Consider the following 27335-nt stretch of genomic DNA (forward strand, 5'->3'; position numbering starts at 1 on the left):
GAGGAGGAGAACCAATAGGAAGGATTGTGTGCTGGTGGGCCGAGGAAGAGAACTTTGAACATAGAACACACAACTATACAGGAATAGGCCCTTTGGCCCACAGTGTTGTGCTGAATCAATTAGTAATCAAATGGCTAACTAAACTAATCCCTTCTGCCTGCACAATTTCCATATCCTTCCATTTTCCTCATATTTATGTGCAAATCTAAGTCCCTTTACGAAAGGGGTTCCCACCCCTTTGCTTGGCATTAAAAAGGTTGGGAAGACCTGCTCTACCACCATCCCAGCTAGCACAATCCAGGCCCCCACTACTCTCTGTGTAAAACACTTGCCCCTCGCATCTCCATTGAAATTACCCCTTCTCCACTGAAATGCATGCCCCCTGGTGTTAGGCAGGAGGGTGGGGAAGTGAAAGAGATGGGGTGATGGAGGAGAGAGAAGAGAAAAAGGGACGGGGTTGAGGGTTGTGACCAGAAGTTTGTGAATTCAGTGTTCATCCCACCAGATCGGAACTTGACCATGAAGGATATGAGGTGTCGTACCTTGAATTTGCGCTTAGCGTCAGCTTGCCGGTGGAGGAAGCTAAGGAGAGACATGTTGGTGAGGGGAAGGGAAGGAGAATTAATATGGCTGTCCACTGGAGATCCATGACAGACAAAGTGAGGGAGTTCAACAAAGCGGTCACTTACCACTTTCTCCGATTTTTATTGTACGTCCCCCTTTGTCCATGCGAGCTTGAGACTGTAAGTCACTTAAAGTTCTGCTTTCTCTCCTTTTGACCAGGCTGCTTGTCCTCCAACCCCCGACATTGCCAAATCCCACAAGACCCCACCGCCCCCTCCGCCACCAAAGAACAAGCGAGTGATGCAGCCCCCACCCAGCTGACAGGACCAAGACAGGAGGAGCTTTGTCACCCACTGCCAGAGACTCGGAGTACGACCAAGGGGACCGGATGACGTCAGCTGGTAACGGAACCAGAGCATGAATCATTCCCCTTCTGATCACCAACTTATTGTCCCCCATTCAGATAATACCAAAACAATGGTAAAGATTGTTCCTTTTGAATAAATAAACACCTCTTTTTTGTTCACCATGATATAACTGTCGCAGCTTCTTTTTCTGCACCTAGGCCACACGGGGAGGCGGGAGAGGGGTTCGGAGCTGTGGAAATCTCAATGCAGGTTGCACTGGTGATACGGCAGCAGTGGGTGGAGTGCGGCCATTGGACAGGCAGCACGTTTCTTTATCACTGCAAACAGAAACACATATTGAAATGCAGGTGGCACAGCAGCGTAACCTAATGGTAACCTACTGCCTCAGTGAGGCCACTCTCGGGTCGGAGGAGCAACACCTCATAATCCGTCCCGGTAGACTCCAAACTGACAGCATGAACTTCTGGTAATCGCTCTCCCTCCCCCTCTCTATTTTTCCATTTCCCATTCCAGCTCTCCTCTTCTCCTCCCCTGACCATAATCTCCCTCAGCTGCCTGTCCTCCTCCCCTTTCTCCCATGGTCCACTCTCCTCTCCGATCAGATTCCTCCTCCTTCAGCTCTTTACCTTTTCCACCTGTCAGGATTGTGGATTGTCTTTCTTTAGTACAAGTGTAAAGGAGAACAAAATTATTGTTATTCCAGTGCAACATATAAAACACAATAAGCATCAAGAACACAATGTAAAACACAATCAATATATCACCTCACAGCTTCTCACTGCATCCCCCTCGCCTGGTTTCACCTAATACCTGCCAGCTTATACTCCTTCCCCTCCCTACACCTTCTTCCCCCCTTCCTTTCCAGTACTGATGAAGGGTCTTGACCAAAATGTCAACTCTTCATTCCTCTCCATAGATGTCATTTGAGCTACTGGGTTCACCCAGCATTTTGAGTGTGTTGCTCTGGTAAACTGGAAATTGTTTTGCTGTTGCCACATGTAGGAAGATACAGATAGTCTTCCATACAGATCAATTCATCACAACAGTGCAATGAACTGGTGGCAAGGTAACAGCGGGAGCTTAATGCTGTACAGCACAAGTGGTTACGGTTTAATTCCTGCCATTGTCTACAAGGAGTTTGTCTGTTCTCACTGTGTCTGCACGGGTTTCCTCCGGGTGCTACGGTTTGCTCCCACATCTCAAAGGTTTACGGGTTAGGGTTGGTGAGTTGTGGACATGCTACGTTGGTGCCGGAAGCGTGGCGACACTTGTGGGCTGCTCCAAGCACATCTTCAGAATGTGTCGGTCGTTGAAACAAACAACATATTTCACTGTGTGTTCTGCAGTTTCAGGGTAAAGTACTATGCCAAAGTCTAAGGGTGTGAGAGAGAGTGTGAGAGAGTGAGCGTGTGTGTGTGTGTGTGTGTGTGTGTATATGTATATAGAAAGAGAGAATATTATGTATATAGAAAGAGAGAGAGAGAGAGAGAGAGCGCGCGCGCCAGGGTGTTTAAGACTTCTGCACAGTTCTGTAGTAACTTTATGTATTACACTACTGCTGCAAAACAAAATCATGGCATATGTGAGTGATGATCAACCTGATTCTGTTATGGGCCTCTATTGTGGACTGAGAGTGGGAAGGGGCCAGGGAGAGAGGAATCATGGTTGGGAAAAGAGGAAGGGAGAGGGGTGGGAGCAGAAAGCACCAGAGAGATATTCTGTATGACAAGCAGGTTTAAGGTGTCTCTGCTGGTGCACAGTGATTACTTCCTGGTAGCAAACAAAACAAAGAAGATTACTCACCACTTTTTAGTTGAGGTGGAGCCCAGGCCCAACAGCAAGGAAAGACCCGAGGTTTGATCAACTGAAGCACCAGGCCATATCGAGGAGACAGTGCTCGGGCCACAGGTGCAGCCTATTTCCAGCATTTTCTGCTTTTATATTTTACATTTACAACATCAGCAGGGTTGGTTTTATTTTCACTCACAAAACACTGGAGGAACTGGGCAGGTTTCTCCCACATCCCTATGACATGTAGGTTAACAGACCACCATAAATTACAGTGTTTAGGTGAGTAGTCTGTGCAAATTAGATGGGAGTATGGTAAGAATACAATGGGATTAGCATCCGAAGGATCCGTTTCTATGGGCTTTGAGACTATGACCAACCCTGATCTGCTTTTTCTGACCCAAAACCACATCAACTCGTGTCTTTTGGTATTGTAATCAAGAGTGGTTACGTGTGAGGCCAGCAGACCACCAGACCACCAAGGATGAGTCAGGCATCATCGGAGAGTCCTCATCCATGTTCGTTGCCAACAGCGAGTCCCGGGACAATATCAGAGGTTAGCCAGTAGTCCAGATCGACCCCTGAAGGTCAACCAGAACAGACTGTAGGAAATGGTCAGGAGACGAAGGCTCAAGCAGGCACCAATCAAAAGGCAAAAAGTGATCAAACATCCCCCCTCCTCTCCCCAGAGAGCCGACTAAACTCAGGCACAAGCTGCTCAAGATGCATTCAACTGAGAAACAACGTATCCAGGGAAATTGATCATTTATTTGTTTTTCACATGGGGTCTAAGAAGGACAAAGCATAGTTACTGATCTTCTAATTGCAAATATATAAATTCCAGTCATTAACAACTATACAAAGAGGACTTGTAATACAGGGCAACAGTGAGGGCCTAATCAAATTCTAAGGTTCAAAGTTCAAAGAGAATTCCAGTCATGAACAACTACAAAATCAGGACTCATAGTACACGATAACAGTGAAGGCATTATCAACTGAAAATGCTTAGGGGCAAATAACAGGAGTGTGATGCTTAAGATCTGCCTTGCTCCATAAAAGCTTTTGCTCTTTGTATACAAGTTGAGCAAGAGCCACCTGATTTCTGTTCAACTTTACGTGGATCAAGCTTCTCACAGGAAGGAGTGAAGAGTTCACACCGGGACCCGTGACTGGTCACCGGATTTCAGACTGATAATCTCTTTAAAGTCTGGCTGGAAAAGTTTGGGCCTTTCATAGACAAGCCAACAGAAAGTCAGGGAGGAACAGTGGACTTGGAACACTATTTCAAAATGAACATTGGGAGTAAGACAAGGTGCGAGTAGATTTAAGACTAATTTTCTCCTACATCGCTGCATGACTAACACATAGACTTTCATCATTATGTGCGGTGTCGTATGACGTAGGCAATCACGGTCTATGACCATAATTGTTCTCGGCAAATTGTTCAACAGAAGTGGTTTGCCATTGCCCTTTTCTGGGCAATGTCTTTACAAGACAGGTGACCGCAGCCATTATTAATACTCTTCAGAGATTGTCCGCCTGGTGTCAGTGGTCACATAACCAGGACTTGTGATATGCACCAGCTGCTCATACGACCATCCACCACCTGCTCCCATGGCTTCACGTGGCCCTGATCGGGGGTGGAGGGGGTCTATGCAGGTGCTACACCTTGTCCGAGGTTGACCCGAGGGCATAACTGCATAAAAGAACGAGGGGTGGGGAAGAGATCTCATTGAAACCTATGAATTTTGAAAGGCCTAGACAAAGTTGTCATGGAAAGGAGGTAGTGGGCACAGCCTCAGAATGCAAGGGCGTCCCTTTAGAACACAGATGAGTAGGAATTTCTTCAGCCAGAGGTTGGTGAATCTGTGAAATTCATTGCCAGAGATGGCTGCGGAGGCCAAGTTATTGGGTATATTTAAAGCGGAGGTTGACAGGTTCTTGATTAGTAAGGACATCAAAGGCTATGGGGAGAAGGTAGGAGAATGGGGATGAGAGGGATAATAAATCAGCCATGATAGAACAGCGAAGCAGAATCGTTGGTCTGAATGGTTCAATTCTGCTCCTATTCTCATGGTACTCCCTGTGATCATGTGTGTTTCCTCCCACATCCCAAAGACATGCACGTCGGTAGGTTTGCCCTTCGGTGAGATGTGGAGTTAATAGGAATGTGGGAAAAACAGTTTACTGGGAAAACTATTTGAGGGACGGGATTATTCTCTGAGCTGGAAGAGAGTGGATGGGCCAAAACAATGTTGTTGTGGTAAAGTTTTGGTTAAAAAGGTTCCCAGCAAGACAAAGTGGGCAAGACTACTGCTGCAGGAATAGAAGAACGGAGTCAGTCCTATCGTTTTCAAAGACACCTCGATGCACCAAAGCAAATGAGTGTTGGGCATCTGTCATTATTGTTGCAATGTAAACACAGCAACCAAACTACACACAGCAAGCTCCCACCAACAATACTGCAAGAACCACCTGTTAGGTTGGCTTGGATTGATGAGGCTAGAGAAACACTAAGAAGATCTCCACTCTGGGTTTCCTCCAAAATAATACTGCAAGATCCTTGAAACCTACTGGAAGAGGGTTTAACTTGGCAGAACAATAATTTGATGTGGACTAGATGGGTCGAAGGGCCAGTTTCTGTGCTGTAATTATCTATAACTTCTCACCCAATAGTGTTGTGCAATTAAAAATCCCACCTTTGGTCCACAAGCCTTACTTCACAGGGCCTGAGAAAACGCCAAGCCAACGGGTGTGGGTGAAGCTGGCGCACACACAGGTGAGCACAAATAGACGAGCGAGCACACATGGAAGGAGTCAGTGTGCATTTGTCACTGCAGTGTGGTCGCTTTTGCATGGGCAGACCCCGAGCACAGTGGAGAGTTGCTCAAAGGGCAGCAAGTTTTCCAACACATCAAACCTATTGAGCAAAGCCGCCCACCGATAGGTGGCTGGGATTGCATCTACAGAGCTGCAGAAGGGCAAACGGAATTCCGAGAAGAGGAGCAGATTAACATGGAGGCACAGATGGAGGAACAATAGAAATACTTCAGTCTGTTTAAACTTTCCTGGGTGCTGGCTAGGTCTGTCTACGTGAATAGCGAGTACAGGAACTAGTATCAACCTCTGCTGGTCCTCAAGTTTGATCATTTCTTCACAGCGGGATTTTTACAGGCTACTTGAAGAGGAAGCTGCCAGTCTCCTGCCGATGTAGATTCTGAAGAGAGGGGGGAAAAGAAAGAGAGATACCGTCAAAGAAAGAATCTCTGTGGCACCCGCAGAGTCTGCGTGCAGTTGTACCTATTTACTGGAGCATGATAAATCATCTCCCCAGCAGTGAGGACAGCTTCAAAAGGCGGCATCCATCATTAAGGACCCCCGTAACCCAGGACATGCCCTATTCTCATTGCTACCATCAGGGAGGATGTACAGGAACCTGAAGGCACACACTCAACATTTCAGGAACAGCTTCTTTCCCTCTGCCGCCAAACTTCTAAATGGACATTGAACCAATGACGTTTACCTTATTATTTTTGAAATCTCTTTTTGCACTAATTTTTTTTATATATATACACAGGTATACTTGTTGTAATTTATAGTTTATACTTTATTTATTATTATAAATGTACTGCTGGCAGAAAACAACAAATTTTACAACATATGCCAGTGATTAAACCTGATCCTGATCTTCAGTGGGGAGGGGGCAACATGAGAGTGTTTAGCACCATGCTTTACAACGCCTGCAATTAAGGTTCAATTCAATTCTTCAATTCCCAACATTCTCTGTAAAGAGTTTGTATGTGCCCTCTGTGACCGTGTGGGTCCCTCTGGATGCTCCGTTTCCCTCCCACATTCCAAAGACGTGCAAGTTAGGAGATTAGTTGGTCTCGTGGGTGTAATTCAGCGGCATGAGCTCATTGGGCCAGGAGGGCCTGTTACCCTGTTGTATCTCTAAACAAAATTATCTCAGAGCACGAGAGTCATTTAATTTGTTGTAGTCCCTCAGTGACTTGATATGACAGACATAAAGAATATTTTTTTGCACAAAAGACCATAAGACATGGGAGCAGAATTTAACCATTTGGCCCATATAGTCTGCTTCGCCATTCCATCATGGCTGATTTATTATCCCTTGGAACCCCATTCTTCTGCCTTCTCCCTGTAATTTTTGACATCCTTACTAATCAAGAACATATATATCTGCTTCAAATATACCCAATGACTTGTCCTCCACGTCTATCTGATTCCCCACCCTCTGTTCTAAAGGGACGTCCTTCTATTCTAAAGCTGTGGCCTCTAGTCCTGGACTCCCTCACTATTGATAATATCCTCTCCACGTCCACTCTGTATTTGATAGGTTTCAATGAGATCCCCCTCATTCTTCTAAACTCCTGCAAGTACAGGCCCAGAGCCATCAAACACACCTCATCCATTAACCCCTTCATTCCCAGGATCCTTCTCACCGACCTCCTCTTAACTATTCATGTTGGTATAGACCAATTCTGAGAAAAATGTTCTGGCAAAATGTTCGGTAAGTCAGCCTCAAAGAGAACCGAACACTTACCCTACTCCCAGCATTAGCAGGTGAGTTAACAGAAGCGAGGGGATGAGGAACACAACGAGCTCAGAACCAAAGAACCCTCCTTTCTTCATCACACTCGTCTTTCGGACACTCAGTCCTGATGAATATTTCGGATGTTTAAACAAGAATTCCCTAGGAGTGTCAAGAGAAAAAAAATCATTTGTCATATCCATGCAATTAAACAATGATTATTTATTTGGAACTTAGATCGCCAATAAATTTTGGCCATGCATACAGATTTTGAGATTTTATACACAGGGTGTGGCAAGGCTAACTTACTTTTCAAAATTATCTGATCTTTTTCTTAAATTTGTGAACTCTCTTGTTCCCTACAAGCTCATGGGATCCAGGGAAAACAGTCCTAGCCTATCCAGTCCCTTCTTATAACTCAAACTCCTTACCCAGATAACATACCTGTCGATCTCTCTGCACCTAGGTCAGGTCAGAGTCACAATGGTGCTAAATTGCGACTCCTTCATGTTCATCTATGAAAACAGCTTAATTTCTACCTTTGATGTCTCTCTTTTCCCTCTCATAGTGGATGGGTTTCTGTTGAAGACCCTGACATAGAGTTACACTCAGACTTTGGTTCTTTGCGGTGGTTGGACCCCGCTCTCAGGACCTCATGAGCAGCTGCTTTTCAATATCTCGAGGACGCAGCTCAAAGATGAGCGTGCCTTCAGGGTTCCGAGGTTTCACGGCTCCATGGACGGGCTGATTCCAAGCCGGTGTTGCCAACTGAAGCATTGCGGGACAGAACAGAACATCAGGAACAGCTGTGGGAGGCTGTTTACTCGGTGAGCCGTGCTCTCTTTCTGTCTCTCGTCAGTTGGCAAGAAATCGTTGCCAATTCTCGAGTCACTGAACTTGGGGGAAAATAAAGAGGCGCGGTGGACGTTTAACACCATAAATCAGTAAGTTGTTTTGTTATGCCTCCGCTCTTGTGGTGAAATGGGACACCTCTCTTTCCCTTTATTAGGGAGATAAATTCCGGGAATGAGAGGGTTTACATATGAGGAACGTTTGTCCGCTCTTGGACTGTATTCCTTGGAGTTTAGAAGAATGAGGGGAGACCTCATAGAAACATTTCGAATGTTGAAAGGCATGGACAGAGTGGATGTGGCAAAGTTGTTTCCCATGATGGGGGAGTCTAGTACAAGAGGGCATGACTTAAGGATTGAAGGGCGCCCATTCAGAACAGGAATGTGAAGAAATTTTTTGAGTCAGAGGGTGGTGAATCTATGGAATTTGTTGCCATGGGCAGCAGTGGAGGCCAAGTCATTGGGTGTATTTAAGGCAGAGATTGATAGGTATCTGAGTAGCCAGGGCATCAGAGGTTATGGTGAGAAGGCGGGGGAGTGGGACTAAATGGGAGAATGGATCAGCTCATGATAAAATGGCGGAGCAGACTTGATGGGTCGAATGGCTGACTTCTGCTCCTTTGTCTTATGGTCTTAAGACAATTTTATGTCAATGTTATAAATAAAGAGAGAGGAAGAGCTACTGGTATGTCAAATTGTCAGGTGAATGATTAGCTTTAGTTGTACTGCAGATCACGGTCTGCATTGGGCACCTTGCTATTGCATGCTTGGAGGGCAAACGGTGCTGATGCTTTTTTGAGGAAGTGGGTGGGGGAAGGGGAGGGGAGGGTTGTTCTACAGCTGCCTGTGCATGGGATGGGAGTGGTGGGGGGCTTCGCAGTTCTAATGTTTTAATTGTCACTCATTCTTTGGGGTACATTTCTGTTTTCGTGGATGACTGTGAAGAAAAGGATTTTAAGGATGTATATTATATACATTTCTCTGATATTAAATGGAAATATTGAACTTTAGCCAGGTGATCAGAAATAGACACAGTAAACTGAGTATAAAGGAAAAGGGTAAGGGTATTTTATTTATTTATTTTCTTTAGAGATATAGCACAGTAAAAGGCCATTCTGGCCCAAAAAGCCCACACCAGGTGAGGGGTAGTAACTGGTGGGCATCCTGTATTGGTGCTGGAAGCATGGTGATTCTTGCAGCCATTCTAAGCACAATCATCAGCATGTGTTGGCCTTTGGCACAAACAACACATTTCACTCTATGTTTTGATGTAATGTGACAAATAAAGCTGATCTTTAGAATCTGGGGCCAAGTTTTTCATGCAGAGGGTGAACAGAATGAGCTGCCAGGGGAAGTAGCTGAGGCAGGTACACGAAAGGCATTTAAAAGCTACATGGATAGGAAAGATGCAGACGGCCATGGGCCAAACACAGGAAAATGGGATAAATGTGGATGGGAACCTTGGTCAGCATAGGCCAGATGGGCCAAAGGTCCTGTTTCCATGCTATACGACTCTACTCCAAATGCCAGCTCTGTCAGGAACCGGATTTATTTAATTCTCCTGTTATAGACAAGTTGAACTCATGACCCTCATGTCAGTCAGTAACCACATCAGTAGCATGGAGAACAGAACCGCAACTCACTTTGGGGGTACGTTCTCTGGTCGGCTGGACCAGTACCAGATCCACTCTGCATGATTCTTCAGTAATTTCTCCAGCTCTATGCTCCTCTCCTGCGTCTCCTCGTCAGACTGTGGAAGCAAAGGATGAGAGGTTAATCACCTCAGGTGGCAGGGCGGTCCCGCCAACCAGTGGGATGAATCCACGCTTGCTCACAGAAAACACGTGCAAGAGCTTCGGCTGTTAGGTTTACACATGCATAGTGGTGCAAGAGCAAGGAGCATAAACAGGAATGGCCCACCCACCCACTCCAGCATGCAATGTAATCCTGGCTGAATCCGCGTCACATCCACAAAACACCGAACAGCACTGATCCTTCGGCCCTCTAGGTCTCTGAACATGACGCTAAGCTCCAAATAAATCCCTTCTGCTTGGACCTAAAACAATTATAAAGCCAGTAAACTGAAAATAACGTACCACCAGGCTTCAGGACAGCCACGACCCCCCGCTGTTCGTAAGACTACTGAACAGTCCCACTGGTTGATAGACTCTTAACATCACGATCTACCTTGTTATGACCTTGCACCTTACCATCTACCTGCACTGCACTCTCTCTGTAAGTGTAACACTGTATTATGCATTGTTATTGTTTTTCGAACTGATGTGATGAAATGATCCATACAGAGAGTATGGAAAACAACATTTTACACATGTGACAGTAACTTACCAATTTATGTTTTAGCTGGCAATCGTGTCCATCTATAACAATCCTACTTACCTGCAATTATTTCATATCCATCTATGCACTGGTTCCTTAAGGTTGTTATAGCTCCCACTACCTATTAAATGTTCCCAAAGGTGTGTGTCTCAAGTAACTTCTGACAACCAAGTCCAGCTCCTGGCCTTCACGTGTGGCTTAGCTACTAAGCCCGGTGGAACCATTTCTACCGACAGGAGAAGGGGCAAAGGCAGGTTACTGTCACCTTCAAACCAGTCGCTTTGGGCAGATGGGGCTCATCAGCTGTGGTTGACAGCTCATCTAGGAGGCAGAAAACTCTGAACTCAAACCTCCACTGCCTTATGGCTATACACACTCGTGAGGAAAGCTTTGGGAATACGTCCCGAGGAAAACTCTGCAGCTGGAGAAGCTAAGGAAGTCCTACATTGAGTTTAACGCTAATTGGCAACTTCTACCAGCAATGCTGCTGGTGCTAAACTGTCTCCGTCTCTGCCATTCTTTCTGATTCATCAGCTGCATAGACAGGGCAGCCTGCTACGCGGGCAACAGCTTGTTCTCCATATTGTACTGCCCAGGCTTGCATCTCATGTAGACAGCTGAGACACAACATCAGTGGTCGACCGCAACCAACAGAGGGTCTCAGTCTATCCCCTGCTCATTCAATTACCTTTTCAGCTGCCTCTGAAAAGTTGCTCCCGTTCCTGCCTCCAGCATCTCCTCGCTTTCATAAAAGAATGAGATGCACAGATAGAGTAGATATTCAGATTCTTTCTCCACCCAGAGTAGAATTTAAAATGAAAGGGGAAGTAGTTTAATGGAGATGTGTGGCCAAGATTTTCTGCACACAGGAAGTGGTGGGTGCCTGGTACTGACTGCCAGTGGTGATAATGATATCATATCCATCATATCTCTAAGTATAGGGGGAATGAACTTCTTTGAAGATCAACACTTTGTCATGGTGGAGTTCCTGAGATCCCAAGAGTGATGCCATCTGGAGCTTAGCTCCGGGTAAGATCGCCCCTGGTGGTAAGTTCAAGGGAGAGGACCTGGGCAAAGAGCAATCCAACCAAGGCCTCAGCAGTGGAGCTGGCAGAAGATGACGAGACATCACAACAGTAGTGAAGGTGGAGGAAGGCTGCAGCAGTGAAGGGTCCCCGGTCATCTTGCATTCCATGTCACTGATCCTAACCCAGATCCGTCAAGGACAAGTGTGATGACTACCCGTGCATCAGCTCCCCACGTCAAACAAGGTCACACACAAGCAAGCTGGGAATAATCCCTTTTGAGAACAAGTGCTCACACTGAACATGAGGAAGTCAGAGGCACACACAAAATGCTGGAGGAACTCAGCAGGTCAGGCAGCATCTCTAGAGGGAAATAAACAGTCAAAGTTTCAGGCCCAGACCCATTATCAGGACATCAAAGGATATCATTTTTTTTTGACCCCGAGAGTGGTGGGTGCATGAAATGCACTGCCTGGGGTGATGGTAGAGGCAGATACATTAGAGACATTTTAGAAACTCCCAGATAGGCACATGGGTGGCAGAAGTGGGTGTGATGGACGACAGATGATGTTGGAGTTGGTTAAAACATCGGCACAACTTTGTGGGCCTAAGTGCCTGTAATGAGCTGTCATGTTTCATGTACTCTGACAGAGGCTTTGTGAGAGAGACAGGAATGTGCAGGGAATGGAGGGTTATGGATTATGTGCAGAGAGAAGGGATTAGCTTAATTTGGTATCATGCTTGGTACAGACATTTTGGGACAAAGGGGCTCATTCCTGGGTTGTGCTGTTGATTGTTCTTTGAACGCTTGACTGGAACCCATCCACATCTGTGATATCCAGGCTAGACTTCCCTGACCAACCACTCAAAGATCAGAATGTTATGGAAGAGAGGCACTGGTCACTGCATCTCAGCACCCTGTCCACACCTACCTGCGTGCTGTTGCTGTCTCCAACGCTCCGAGTTTCAAACTCAGCAGAACTGTGGCACATCTGGGGGCTCATCAGTAAGGGTGGGCTGTAAAAACAGGGTAAAGAGCATCTTATGTGGTCCTTCTGTAACCAGCTGACGCTAAACCATAGTATACTCATCAAGTTACCAGACTAGTGATCAGAGATCAGGACCATTTATCTAGAGCTTGGGAGAACATGTATCTGGGGAGAACATGTACCACAAGGCTCAAAGAGGGCTTCTATCCCTCTAGTTTAAATTTCTTGGAACAGGAATTGAAAATGGATTTGGTTTATTATTTGCGCGTGTTGCTTTGGATTTCCAACATTTGCAGAATTTCTCGGGTTTTTGATTTATGATTGTCAAATATACCAAGATCCAGGGAAAAGCTTGTCTTACATACTGTTCGTACAGAGCAAATTTGGAAGGTCAAATAATAACAATGCAGAATAAAGTGTAAAAGCTAGAGAGAAAGAGCACTGCAGGTGAACAGACCTCATGTGTGCTGTTTACCAGCATTGGTACACTAATATACTTTGCCTTCCTGCACTGCACTTTCTCTGTGACCGTAACACAATATCCTGCATTCTGTTATTGCTTTACCTTTTGTGGTATACTTCAATGTACTTACACACCCAGTGGCCACTTTATTAGGTACTCATGCACACCTGCTCATTAATACAAATTTCTAATCAGTCAATCCTGTGGCAGCAAGTCAATGCATAAAAGCATGCAGACATGGTCAAGAGGTTCAGTTTTGTTCAGGCCAAACATCAGAATGAGGAATAAATGTGATCCAAGTGACTTTGACGGTGGAATGACTGAAGGTGCCAGATGGGGTGGTTAGAGTATCTCAGAAACTGCTGATCTCCTGAGATTTTAACACATTGCAGTCTCTGGGATTTACAGAGAATGGTGGGAAAAACAACAAAAAAAAATCATCCAGTGAGTAGCAGTTCTGTGGGTGAAAACACCTTATTAATGAGAGAGGTCAGACAAGAATGGCCAGACTGGTTCAAGCTGTACCTAATAAAGTGGCCATTGAGTATAGATTCTATACTTTAGCATCTTCAGAAGTCTTGGGACTTTTCCTTTAATTCTCTGGGATCTGCGGCAATGTTAGGTCCTTCATAATTCTATACCTATCGCTTTAATATCTCAGAACCTTTGTTTTTTCAAATCTTATTATTTTTTCCAAAATAAACACGAGTACATTGAAGTAAACACTTACAATGTCTCAAGAAAAAACATTATATAAAGGTTGAAAAAATTTTGAGATGAAAAAAAAACCCTACTAAGCAAGAAAAATGGGAAAAAAGAAAAATCCCATTAGGTGTTCAACCCCAGAGCCATGCGTCATACATAAAGCTTCTAAAGATAAACATCAAACCACCAGCAAAAAAGAAAGTGCCAACTATCTCAGAACCTTTAATGTCTTTGAAAGACACATAAATGTGATGGGATAAGCATTTATCAATCACACAGACTCGTTTTTCCTGTCACCAGTCTCAGCTTTAACAAGGGAGGAGAGGCAAGTCAGAGAACAAGCCAGGGCTTGGCCACAAACAAGGTGCCAGACTCAGTCGAAATCACTCAGTTGCTCTGACTGAAAGCTTGTCCGTGTATAATGAAGCAACTTTCCCACGGCAATCTATGCTCTGCTCAGCATCAATACTGCCTCTCAAAAAAAAAGGGCTGACACATGCAGATCAGAGCTTCCTGTCCTCACTGGAATTTAGAAGAACGAGATGTAATCAAATTTGACAGATATGCCTTTCTGAGGGTGTATCCTGTGAGGGATTCACTTCAAAAGAGATATCTAGAACACAGGAGGAAAATATTTCAAAATAAGAGATTACCCAATTCTGATCAGACCATCGGTTAAGGGTGAAAGGAGAAAGGGAACACGAGGGGAAGCTTCTTCACTCTAAGGGTGGAAGAAGCTGTCAGCAGAAGCTGTGGATACAGGTTCAATTTCAGCACTTAAGAGTAATTTGGATGGAAGTGCTATGGAGGACTATGGACCCGGTGGGGGTTGATGGGACTGGGCAGAATAACAGTTTAGCACAGAATAGATGGGCCAAAGGGCCTGTTTCTGTGCTGCAGTGACCCTAATGCAGGTTAGGAGGAACATGGACCATAGAACCGCACAGCACAAGTACGGGCCTTTCGGCCCACAATGTTTATGCTGAGTATGATATTAGATTAAAGTATTCCCTTCTGCCTGCATATGATCCATATCTTGCCCCCACCCCCCACATTCCCTGTATGTACAGGTATATCTGCCTATTGAAAAGCCTCTGTCATATCTATTTCCACCACCTCTCCTGGCGCTGCATTCCAGGTACCCACTGCTCTGTGTTTTAATAAACATTTAGACCGTAAGACCATAAGACAAAGGAGCAGAAGTCGGCCATTCAGCCCATCGCGTCTGCTCCACCATTTTATCATGAGCTGATCCATTCTCCCATTTAGTCCCACTCCCCCACCTTCTCACCATAACCCTTGATGCCCTGGCTAGTCAGATACCTATCAATCTCTGCCTTAAATACACCCAATGACTTGGCCTCCACTGCTGCCCGTGGCAACAAATTCCACAGATTCACCACCCACTGGCTAAAAATATTTCTTTGCATCTCTGTTCTGAATGGGCGCCCTTCAATCCTTAAGTCACGCCCTCTCGTACTAGACTCCCCCACCATGGGAAACAATTTTGCCACATCCACTCTGTCCATGCCTTTCAATATTCAAAATGTTTCTATGAGGTCCCCCCTCATTCTTCTAAACTCCGAGGAGTACAGTCCAAGAGCGGACAAACGTTCCTCATATGTTAATCCTCTCATTCCCTGAATCATTCTAGTGAATCTTCTCTGAACCCTCTCCAATGTCAGCACATCCTTTCTTAAATAAGGAGCCCAAAACTGCCCACAGTACTCCAAGTGAGGTCTTACCAGTGCCTTAGAGACTTAACATCACATCTCTGCTCCTATACTCTTTTCCTCTAGAAATGAATTTGCCCCACACATCTCCTTTATAGGATGATGGGGTGGAGATACGTCTCTACCAAAGGAGGTGTAAGGTGCTCCTTCCCTCTGCTAACTTGCATGTCACCCTTAGGAAAGGTGTAGCACCCGCTTAGCTACCCACCACCCCCCCCCCCCGCCCCCGATTGTCCTTGGCAAATTTTTCTATGGAGGTGGTTTGCCATTGCCTTCTGGGAAGTGTCTTTACATGATGGATGACCCCAGCCATTATCAGTAGTCTCTAGCATAACCTTTCTTAGAAACACACACAAAATGTTGGAGGAACTCAGCAGGCCAGGCAGCATCTATGGAAAAGAGTACAGTCGATGTTTCAGGCCGAGACCCATCATCAGGACTGGAAAGGAAGTGGAGAATTCACAGTAGGGAGGAGGGAGGAGGGGAGGGAGGAGGGAGGAGGGGAGGAAGAAGTACAAGGTGTAGGTGATAGGTGAAACCGGGAGGGGGGGAGGGTGTGAAGTAAAGAGCTGGGAAGTTGATTGGTGAAAGAGATAAAGGGCTGGAGAAGGAGGAATCGGATAGGGGAGGACAGAAGGCCACGGAAGAAAGGGATAGGGAGGAGCAGCAGAGGGAGCTGATGGGGCAGGTAGGGAGATAATGTCAGAGCATCACTAGATTCAGGAATTAATGGACTGTGAGAAAAAATAAGATGCAGCAGGCTGTTATGCAGAGGTAACTTATGAAGCAAGGTGATGGCAAAGATGGTGAGAAGAGCTACCACATGGCATCAGTATAGAGAGTCATCACTGGATATCATTGGCGGTGCACCCTTGCAAGGCCGTGTTGTTTGAGGCTGCAAGCATTAAGGAAGCAAAAGGTGGGGACCTGGCACTGGTGGGAACATTCACTAGGTGGGAGGGCAGGTTGGGAGGGATGAACAGAAGGACCCTCTTTCTAGCCACTTTGCTGAGAGGGGCTACATCAGTACCACAGGTGAGATGAATGCAGAGTGAGAGGCAAATCACCCTTAACAAACTGAGCTGCTGAGAACCCTTAGCAACCAGTTACATGATATTTTACTTCAATGTCAGCTTTCCTTACTTGGGTTCAATCACCAAGATTCTTGTCAAGTCCCATACTAACACACAAGGCTGCTGCCCTCCTGGGTCAGAGGACAGAGCGGGAGGTACCGTCAGGATTAGGCAGTCACCTGTCGCAGTGGGAGCTTCCTCGCGAACTGTTCCTATCCGACTCGTGCTGTGCATCCAGCAGGATCTTCTCCATGTCTCCGTTGTGGATGGAGCTGGAGGAAGGAACATGCTCCAGGATCCGCGTGCCACTCTGCTGACTGTAGTTCAACTCCACCCATGAACCTGAGAGACAGAAGGGAGTTGGGACAAGGTGAGCACACACTGACACCTCAATATTATTTAACTATTCTTTGTTTCGGGACAGGGGAATAGGATTCATTAACAACATTCCATCAATCCAAGAAAAACATATTGCAGTTGTATGAAATTTGATTAGGCTGCACATGGGGCATTGTATGCAGGTCTGGTTGCCCCATTTGAGTTCAAAAACTACGAGATAATGTTTCAGTTTTATAAAACTCTGGTTAGACCATACATGAAATATTGTGTTCAGTTCTGGTCCCTCATTAAAGAAAGGATAGAAAACTGCAGCACAGAAATTAGCCCTTTGGCCCATCTACTCCATGCTGAACCATTTAAACTGCACCGGGACCATAGCTCTCCATAACCCTCCCATCCATGTACCTATCTGAACTTCTCTTAAATGTTGAAATCCAGCTCACATGCACCACTTGTGTTGGCATCTTGTTCCACACTCTCACAACTCTCTGAGTGAAGAAGTCTGCCCTCATGTTCCTCTTACACTTTTCACCTTTCATGCTTAACACATGACCTCTGGTTGTAGTCCTATCCAACCTCAGTGGAAGAAGCCTGCTTGCATTTACCCTGTCTATACCCCTCACAATTTTGTATACCTCTATCAAATCTCCTCTTAATTCTCTGCGTCCCAAAGAAAAAAAGTCCTAACCTCATCAGTCTTTCCTTATAACTCAAGCCTTCAAGTCCTGGCAACATCCTTGTAAATTTTTCTGCACTTCTTCAATCTTACAAATAATATATAAATATCTTTCCTGTAGGTAGGTGACCAAAACTGCACACAATACTACAAATTAGGCTCCAACATTTTATGCAATTTCAACATAACATCCTAAGTCTGATTTACGAAGGCAACTGTGCCAAAAAGCTTTCATTACGACCTATGATGCCACTTTCAATGATGTGGAAGCTTTATCGGGGTGGGGGGGGGGGCAGAGGAGATTCACCAGGATGCTGCTTGGATTAGAGAGCATGTCTTATGAGGAGAGGTTGAGCAAGTGAGGGCTTTTCACTTTGGAGTGGAGGAGGAAGAGAGGTGACTTGATAGAGGTGTACGGGATGATAAGAGGTTCATAAGATAAGAGGCATTCATCGAGTAGACAGCCAGAGACTTTTATTCCCAGGGCAGAAATGGCTACTACAAGAGGGCATAATTTAAGGTGACTGGGGGAAAGTATAGGGATAATGTCAGAGGCAAGTTCTTTGCACAGAATTGTGGGTGTGTGGAACACTAGTCTACCAGGTTGCTGGTAGAGACAGATACACAAGGACTTTTAAGAAACTAATCTTAGATAGGCACATGGATGATAGAAAAAAATGAGGGCTACGTGGCAGGGAAGAGTTCAACCTTAAAGTGGGTTAAAAGGTCAACACAATAGCGCGAATCAAAGAGCTTGTAGTGTGCTGTAGAGTTCTATATTCACTCTCATTTCAGGACTGGGGGACACAATTTGTTAACGTAAAATATTGAATAAACTACAATTTGAGTATTGCATGCAGTTCAGTTCCGGTTGCCCCTTTACAGGATGGATGTGGAGTCTTTGGGAAGGTGTAGAAGAGGAATACCAGGATGCTACCTGGATTAGAGGGCACGATCTCTCAGGAGGGGCTGGGCAAACTTGGGCTATGTTCTCTAAAGTGGGAGTCGGAGGAGAGACTTGAAAATGATATAGATAGGGTAGACAGAACTTTTCACACCAACAAACAACACTCCCCAACCAAGGTGGAAATGTCAGATTCAAGAGAGCACTCATTTAAGATGTGAGGGAGAAAAGTGTAAAGGAGATGTGTGTGGGGCAAGCTTGTATTAAAAACAGAGTGCTGGGTGCCTGGAATACACTGCCAGGGGTGGTACTGGAAGCAGGTACGATAGTGGCATTTATGAAGCTTTTAGATAGGCACATGAAAATAAAAGGAATGGAGGGATATGGATCATGTGCAGGCTGAATGTATTTATTTAGTTCAATATTATGTTCAGCACAGACATCGTGGGCTACGGGGCCCGCTCCTGTACTGTAATATTGTTTCCATTTAACACTTATAGGAATTTGTTGTGATAAAAGATAGATTTTTAAAGCTAAGATACATAACTCAGAATGTCAATGGCATCACAGTGAAAATTTGCAAGTTGGTGTTGCTGAGGCTTTATAAGGCATTGGTCAAACCACCCTTGCCGAGTTAGGTTTGCCAACTGTCCCGTATCAACCGGGACATCCCGTATATTGGGCTAAATTGGTTTGTCCCATACGGGACCGCCCTTGTCCTGTATTCCCTCCGCTAAGGTAGAGCATTGCTATGAAACCGTTCGTAAGCCGAAATGGCGTAAAGCGAAGAAGCAATTACCATTGATTTATATGGGGAAAATTTTTGAGCGTTCCTAGACCCAAAAAAAAACCTACCAAATCATACCAAATAACACATAAAACCTAAAATAACACTAACATATAGTAAAAGCAGGAATGATATGATAAATATACAGCCTATATAAAGTAGAAATAATGTATGTACAGTGCAGTTTCACTTAATAGAATCGGGAAGATTAAGCCAAAACCGATTTGAAGAAGAAAAAAAATTGGCACGTACACGCATGCGCATGTCATGTATGTGCGCGTGACACATGCGTACAGAGGTGCCTGCGCAAGGCTTCATGGTCATGGTAGTCTTTCTCGGGGTAAACACAAGTGTCCCGTATTTGACTGCTACTTTTGTCCCTTATTTGGGAGTGAGAAAGTTGGCAACCCTACTTGGAGTATTGTGGCAGTTTCAGGCCCTTTATCTAAAGGATGTTAACATTGGAGAGGGTTCAAAGGAGGCTCACAAAAATGATTCTGGGATTGAAAGGCCCATCGTATGAGAAGCATTTGATGGCTCTGGACCTGTACTCACTGGAATTCATTGAAACATATGGAATATTGAAAGGCCCAGATAGAGTGGACATGGAGAGGTTTAGCTGGAGGTTGTTGCATCCATGGAATTCTTTGCCACAGACAGCTGTGAAGGACAAGTCATTGGGTACATTTAAAGCAGTGGTTAATAGGTTCATGATTACTAAGGGTGTCAAGGGTTACAGTGAGAAGGCAGGAGAATGGTGTTGAGAGGGATGATAAATCAGCCGTAACTGAATGGCAAAGCAGACTTGGTAGGCCCAATGGCCTAATAGTGCTCCTATGTCTTATGTCCTTATAAAGTAACACAGTACAGAAACTGGCCCTTCAGCCCAGTATTTGGGTGCTAACCCTCAAGCACCTATTTACACTCACCCTATTTTATTCTCCCCACGTTCCCTTCATCTCTAACATTCTACCAGCTCCCACACACAAGAGATAATTTACAGTGGCCAGTTGACCTAGCAACCCCACATTTCAGGACATGGGAGGATGTGACACAGCAGGCAGAGCTGCTGCATCACGGTAACAGAAGCCCACATTCAGATGAGTCTACTGTCAAAGACAGTAAAGTGCAATGGATTTCCTGGTTTACACAAAGCTCAGTTAACAGTGAACATGGCAACAATAAAAATAACAATAAATACAATGAGCAATACACACAGTGTGCTGGAAGAACTCAACAGGTCAGGCAGCATCTATGGATGGAAATAAACCGTCGACGTTTTGGGCTGAGAACTTTCATCAGGACTGGAAAGGGAGGTGGAAGAAGTAACCCCTTCCCCCTTTCTTTCCAGTCCTGATGAAGGGACTCGGCCCAAAACATCAACTGTTTATTCCCATCCACAGATGCTGCCTGACTTGTTGAGTTCTTCCAGCACATTGTGTGTATTGCTCTTGACTTCCAGCATCTGTAGTACCTTGTGTCAATAAATACAATGAAAAGAGCAAAACCAATGAAACAAACACTACCTCATTATTTTTGCCCTTATTTATCATATTATATTACAATTTCTGATTGTAATTTATAGTACATTTTATATCTTGTACTGTAATGCTGCTGCAAAAAAAAACAAATTTCATGACACTGGTCTTAAACAAGATTCTGATAAAAGGGCGCAACATAGCAAAGCAGCACCAACGCCTCTACTTTCTTAGGATGTTAAGGTTCATGTTGTGTTTGTGTCATTGCCCTCACAGAGGCCACTGGGTCCCGATTTTCTCAGAGATGTTATTGAAATTCTGAGATTTATGCATTGGACTGCAATTCATCTTGGCTTCTTTCAGTTTGATTTTTTTTTTCCATGTTCTTACCGCTTGGAGGGCTTGGCGGGTTTGGGTGATCAGTTAATTTTTCTGCAAGGGAGGGGCTGGGACGTTTGGGGTTTGTGAGTTATTGTTTCTTTTTCTTTTTGTGTGGAGGGGGGGATTGATGTCTTTCTTTCAACTACTTGTGTAGTTTTCTGTATTCTATGGCAATCTGGAGAAGACAAATTTCAGAGTTGTATTCTGCACACATACTTTGATAATAAATGAACTTTTTGAAGGAGGTTCAGTTTCTCAATGAACACTTTTTACTCTCGAAAGTATCCTGACAGGGTACCTCATGGTGTGATACGGAAATTCAAAAGTGTTGGAATGCAAGAAGCTGTAGAGAGTGGGAGGCTCAGCCCAATAGATCGCAGGCACATCCCGCCCCACCGTCCGTAATACTATATGAAGCGCTGCCTCAGAAAGGCAACGAACATTATCTAAGATCCCCATCGTTGGAGCCATGCCATCTTCTTACAGCTACCATAGGGCCGAAGGTCCAGAAGCCTGAAGATTCACACCACCAAGTTCAAGAACAGCCACTTCGCTTCAACCATCTGATTCTTGAACCAATCAGCACAACCCCTACAGTTTAATAACACTAAGACTAACTTTCATGAAAACAGACACCACGCTGCAGATGACAATAAACTTGACTTTGATGATGTAAAATGTAATACTGCACACGGAGGTAACGTCAAAAGAAAGTGACAAGGACAGAAGAGGTGGGTAGGGGGTGTGAAAGTGGTGATTGGTTCAGGAGTCAGACAGCACTAGGGCAGAATCCCCATCTCCAGTGCTGGAGATAATGTTCTCTCTGTGATCATAAACTTCCTCCAAGTCCCTCACATTCCTCCAACATTAAAAAAAAACATGTGGGTTGTTAGGTTAATTGGCTGCAAGTATTGCTCCAAGAGTATGTAGGTGGGTAGTACAAACCAATAATTTCTTCCAATCACTTTAAAATTATGCACACTCATATTAGCTATTCCCACCTTGGGAAAAAGTCTCTGGCTGTCCACTTTATTTATGCCTTTTATAATCTTGTACATTTCTATCAAGTCACTTCTCATCTTATTTACTTACTTATTGAGATACTCTGCGGAACAGGCCCTTCGAGCACCAGGAGGAAACCCACATGGTCACAGGGAAAACGTACAAACTCCTACAGGCAGCAGCAGGAACAGAACCCAGGTCGCCTGCACTGTAAAATATTGTACTAACCACTATGCTACCACGTCGAGTTTGTTTCACTGCTCCAGAGACAAAAGTCTTAGCTTACTCAACCTATCCTCAATAGATATGCTCTCTAATCCAATCAGCATCCAGGTGAAAATTTTATTTGCACTTGAAGTCAGTTCTTTTCCATGAGAGGACTTTTCTTTAAAGCAATTTACTATTTTCTTTATGCAGTATGCAGAGGGTGTCCTGTCATGAGCTCTTTGGGCCTATGCAGCGAGCCGTAGAGCAATGGGTTCCAAGGTATCTAGAGCACCTGAATTTGCTAATTGTTCACTTAACAAAAATCTTTAAAGCCCTTGTGCTTTCTGTCTAATCTTGTTAAGTTTATTTTGACTAGCACAGGTTTTCCGCATTCCATTATTATTTAAGCAGACTCCTTATTAACACTAATCGCTGGGTCCTAGCTTTGAGAATGTTACACTTGTGGTGATGCCCTGCTATGCCACTGAGGTTTTGTTGGAACACTTATGAATGAACCCTGGTTGCCGTTTCCACGTGGGAGTTTGTCTTTTCTCCACACTTGGGTTCAGTCTTTGCCAGCATGCACCATGACAGTCTGCCAAGCACCAAGCTACTTACACTATATACTGACACATAATAATGTTTGTTCTGGATGTGGGTGCTGGATGTCTCAGGATTCTTCTCACCCAGCCCTAACTGGGCATTGCAATTTCTTCCAGGAACAGGCATATTCTTCTTGTACACAGTAATAGAATCCTAGTGATGGTTACACATACAAGTGTTACATACACTAATTACAGCAACACACAATTTGATATCAGTTAGCTGAAGCCTCCATTGTTAACCGATTTCTGAATATGTCACACGCCATGCTGCCCCCATCATAGGTCAGACTTGTAAGGAATGGAGAAGGGTACAGAAGATGTTTAGCTAGGCATTGCCTGCATTAGAGGGAATGGACTACAAGGAAAGGTTGGACAAGCAAGGGTTGTTTCCTTCGGAAGAGTAGAGGATGAGGGAAGACTTGATAGAAATTTATAAGATTATTAGAAACATAGAAAATAGGTGCAGGAGTAGGCCATTCGGCCCTTCGAGCCTGTACCACCATTTATTATGATCATGGCTGATCATCCAACTCAGAACCCCGCCCCAGCCTTCCCTCCATACCCCCTGACCCCTGTAGCCACAAGGGCCATATCTAACTCCCTCTTAAACATAGCCAATGAACTGGCCTCAACAGCTTCCTGTGGCAGAGAATTCCACAGATTCACCACTCTCTGTGTGAAGAAGTTTTTCCTAATCTCGGTCCTAAAAGGCTTCCCCTCTATCCTCAAACTGTGACCCCTCGTTCTGGACTTCCCCAACATCGGGAACAATCTTCCTGCATCTAGCCTGTCCAATCCCTTTAGGGATTATGGGAGGCATAGACAGACAGCCAGTACGTTTTTTAAAAAAAAAATCAGGGTTGCAATGTCTAACACTGGAGATTCAAAAAAAATTAAAGATTAGCTTTATTTGTCAAATGTATATTGAAATATCAAAACAAACAGTGAAGTGTGTCAGTGAATGCAATCTGACTATGTCCTGGGGGCAGCCCCAAGGTGTCACTGCCACCATAGCATGCACACAGCTTACTAACCCTAACTTGTACAAGCTTTGCAATGTGGGAGGAAACCAGAGCACCCAAAGGAAATCCATGGAACCATAGTGAGAATGTACAAACATCGGTGGGAACTGAACTCCAACAGCTGGCACTGTAATAGTGCCACACTACTGTGCCACCCCATGCATGCATTTAAGGTGAGAGGAGTAAGTTTAAAGGAGATATATATTTAAATTTAAAAATTACAAAGAGAACGTAAAAACTCTTCACAGGCAGCAGTGGGAATTGAACCCTGGTCTCCTGTCCTCTAACTGTTGTGCTAACCACTATGCTGCTGTGCTACCCTATGATTGGTGGATGACTGGAATGCCCTGCCCGGGGTGGTACTGGAAGCAAGTACAATACAGGCTCTTTGACAGGCACACGGATGTCCAACAATGCAGGGATAGAGTCTGGTTTAATTAGGCATATAATTACTTGTTTAATACTATAATTACTAGTTTCCTACTGGCGTGGCCATATTTTCTAAAGACGGAACGCAAATCAGTGGTCGACTCCATTACTCCTCACTGATTACATGTCAAGCAAGATTGAAATTGATGAGGATGAGAGCAGAAGACAAGCGGGTGTTTAGTTTGCCGTCTGCCTGCATTTGCTAGATATAGACTATATATCAAATATATATTTGCACAATTTGATTGAGACACTTCGTCTGGGAACCGGCTGGCTCTGCGGCTGAGAGCTACAGTCATCGACACAGCATTAAACCGGATGGACTCGGTGGCTATCTCTCGTGGACTGTTTCGAGGACTCTGTGGTCTGATGTTTAAAATTCTGTGCGTTATTTACTCGCATATTGCTGTTTGCGTGATTTGCTCTTTTTTTTCTGTGTTAGATGTTTGATGTTTTATTAAATGGGTTCTATGCTGTCCCCATCCCTCCCCACTGATCTCCCTCCTGGCACTTATCCTTGTAAGCGGAACAAGTGCTACACATGCCCTTACACTTCCTCCCTTACCATCATTCAGGGCCCCAGACAGTCCTTCCAGGTGAGGCGACACTTCACCTGTGAATCGGCTGGGGTGATTTACTGCGCCCTATGCTCCCGATGTGGCCTTCTATATATTGGCGAGACCCGACACAGGCTGGGAGATCGTTTTGCTGAACACCTACGCTCTGTCCGCCAGAGAAAGCAGGATCTCCCAGTGGCCACACATTTTAATTCCACGTCTCATTCCCGTTCTGATATGTCTATCCACGGCCTCCTCTACTGTAAAGATGAAGTCACACTCAGGTTGGAGGAACAACACCTTATATTCTGTCTGTGTAGCCTCCAACCTGATGGCATGAACATTGACTTCTCTAACTTCCACTAATGCCCCACCTCCCCCTCGTACCCCATCTGTTATTTATTTATATACACACATTCTTTTTCTCTCTCTCCTTTTTCTCCCTCTGTCCCCCTCACTATACCCCTTGCCCATCCTCTGGGCTTCCCCCCTCAACCTTCTCCTTCTCCCTGGGCCTCCTGTCCCATGATCCTCTCATATCCCTTTTGCTAATCAACTGTCCAGCTCTTGGCTCCATCCCTCCCCCTCCTGTCTTCTCCTATCATTTTGGATCTCCCCCTCCCCTTCCCACTTTCAAATCTCTTACTAGCTCTTCTTTCAGTTAGTCCTGACGAAGGGTCTCGGCCCGAAACGTTGACTGTACCTCTTCCTAGAGATGCTGCCTGGCCTGCTGCGTTCACCAGCAACTTTTATGTGTGTTGCTTGAAATTCCAGCATCTGCAGATTTCCTCGTGTTTTCATGCTGTTTCTCTTGTTTTGTGGCTGCCTGCTAGAGAATAAATCTCAGGGTTGTATACAGTATACATACTTCAATAATAAATATACTCTGGAGCTTTGAAAATTTAATCATATAATTAAAGTTTCTTGCCACTCTCGCCGACTAGGGTGCCAAGGAAGATTGAAATCGTCGAGGCGAGGGAAGAAGGGGAAATGGGTGTTCAGTGCCATCTACCGCCTCTCGCTCAGTGTTGCCAGAGGAAGGTGTCCGCGTGTGACGATGTCCCTCTTCCTCTCGCTGCTACTCCTGAGGGCTGGTTCTTTTATTCCAATGATCTCTCTCTCCATCAATGCCATCAAAGGATGGTGCCAGAGCAAGATTTAATCTGCACGGTTTGTGGATTGTGGATTGTACTCTGAGGTTCGTGTTATGATGGGTTCCTAGTTGCTGGTCACTCCTTTTTCGTTATTTTAGAAACATAGAAAACCTACAGCACAATGCAGGCTCTTCGGCCCACAATGTGGTTGGTTTTGGGTGACTTTCAATCAGGGCACCCTGCAGACAATGAACTTTGAGCAGAACTGAATATGCTGGACTCTTTTCAGTTTTGTGTTTTATATTCAAAATGCTGGAGGAACTCTGCAGGCCAGCCAGCATCTATGGAAAAAAAGTACAGTCGATGTTTCTGGGACAAAACTCTTTGGCAAGACTGGAGAAAAGAGCAAAGGAGTAGATTTGAAAGGCGGGGGGAGGTGATAGGTGAAACCTGAAGGGGAGGGATGAAGCAAAGAGCTGGGAAGTTGATTGGTGAAACGCCCTGGGAGAAAGAAAAAAAAAAGTGGGGAAGGAAAGAGCACCAGAGGGAGGCAATGGGCGGGCAGGGAGATAACATGAGAGAGGGAAAAGGGGATAGAAAATGGCTGGGGTGGGGGGGGGGGCATTACTGGAAGTTCATGCCATCTGGTTGGAGGCTACCCAATGGAATACAAGGTGTTGTTCCTCCAACCTAAGTGTAGCCTTATCACGAAAGTGGAGGAGGCCATAAAAGGACATACAGGTATGAGAATGGGAAGTGGAATTAAAATTGGCGGCCACAGGGAGATCCCGCTTGTTCTGACGGACGGAGAATAGATGCTCGGTGAAGCAGTCTCCCAAACTACATTGAGTCTCACCAATATACAGAAGGCCCCACCGGGAGCACCGAACACAGTATATGACCCCAACAGACTCACAGGTAAAGTGTGCCTCACCTGGAAGGACTGCATAGGGCCCTGAATGGTAGTGAGAGAGGAAGCGTAGAGGCAGATGTAGCACTTGTTCCACTTTTGGCCCAAGACATTGACTGTGTTTTTGTTCCATAGATGCTGTCTGGCCTGCCGAGTTCCTTCAGCATTTTGTGCGTGTTGTGCGCATTCCAGTATCTGCAGATTTTCTCTTGTTTGTGTTTTATATTCTAGTGTTTTACACTTCCTTTTGGTTGCCATTTGCACGATTTGTATTTGTAGCGCATGAGAGGGGTTGATGTTTTTCTTTGAATGGGTTCCCTGGTTTTCTCTGTCTTGTGGCTGTTCGTGGTAAAGCAAATCTCAGTATTGTATCCTGATATATACACACACATTGATCATGAATGTACTTTGAATCTTTGAATGTTTCAAAGAACATTTATTAAGGTATTATAATGACATAGTTATAGTTAACTAATTTATAGAATTATATAAAGTA

At 44.9% G+C, this 27335-nt stretch overlaps 2 protein-coding genes across 4 annotated transcripts in view; one reads left to right on the forward strand and one right to left on the reverse strand.

Annotated features, from left to right (window-relative positions):
- The window catches only part of LOC134345844 (dedicator of cytokinesis protein 2-like), a 1258793-nt gene extending 1257054 nt beyond the window's left edge, over positions 1-1739 (forward strand). For both annotated transcript variants that reach the window (XM_063047144.1, XM_063047146.1), the window contains one exon: positions 784-1739. In XM_063047144.1, the coding sequence (XP_062903214.1) occupies positions 784-885 (102 nt within the window). In that variant the 3' untranslated portion in view covers positions 886-1739. The remainder of the gene's footprint in view (positions 1-783) is intronic.
- Positions 1740-3448: 1709 nt separating this feature from the next.
- LOC134345007 (BCL2/adenovirus E1B 19 kDa protein-interacting protein 3-like) overlaps positions 3449-27335 on the reverse strand; it is a 60597-nt gene continuing 36710 nt past the window's right edge. For both annotated transcript variants that reach the window (XM_063045142.1, XM_063045141.1), the window contains exons 2-6: positions 16628-16790; positions 12418-12502; positions 9767-9873; positions 7285-7434; positions 3449-5937 (exon numbers count right to left, since the gene is read on the reverse strand). In XM_063045142.1, the coding sequence (XP_062901212.1) occupies positions 5889-5937; positions 7285-7434; positions 9767-9873; positions 12418-12502; positions 16628-16790 (554 nt within the window). In that variant the 3' untranslated portion in view covers positions 3449-5888. The remainder of the gene's footprint in view (positions 5938-7284; positions 7435-9766; positions 9874-12417; positions 12503-16627; positions 16791-27335) is intronic.

This window comes from Mobula hypostoma, chromosome 4 (genome assembly GCF_963921235.1).
Source record: "Mobula hypostoma chromosome 4, sMobHyp1.1, whole genome shotgun sequence".
Lineage (NCBI taxonomy): Eukaryota > Metazoa > Chordata > Chondrichthyes > Myliobatiformes > Myliobatidae > Mobula > Mobula hypostoma.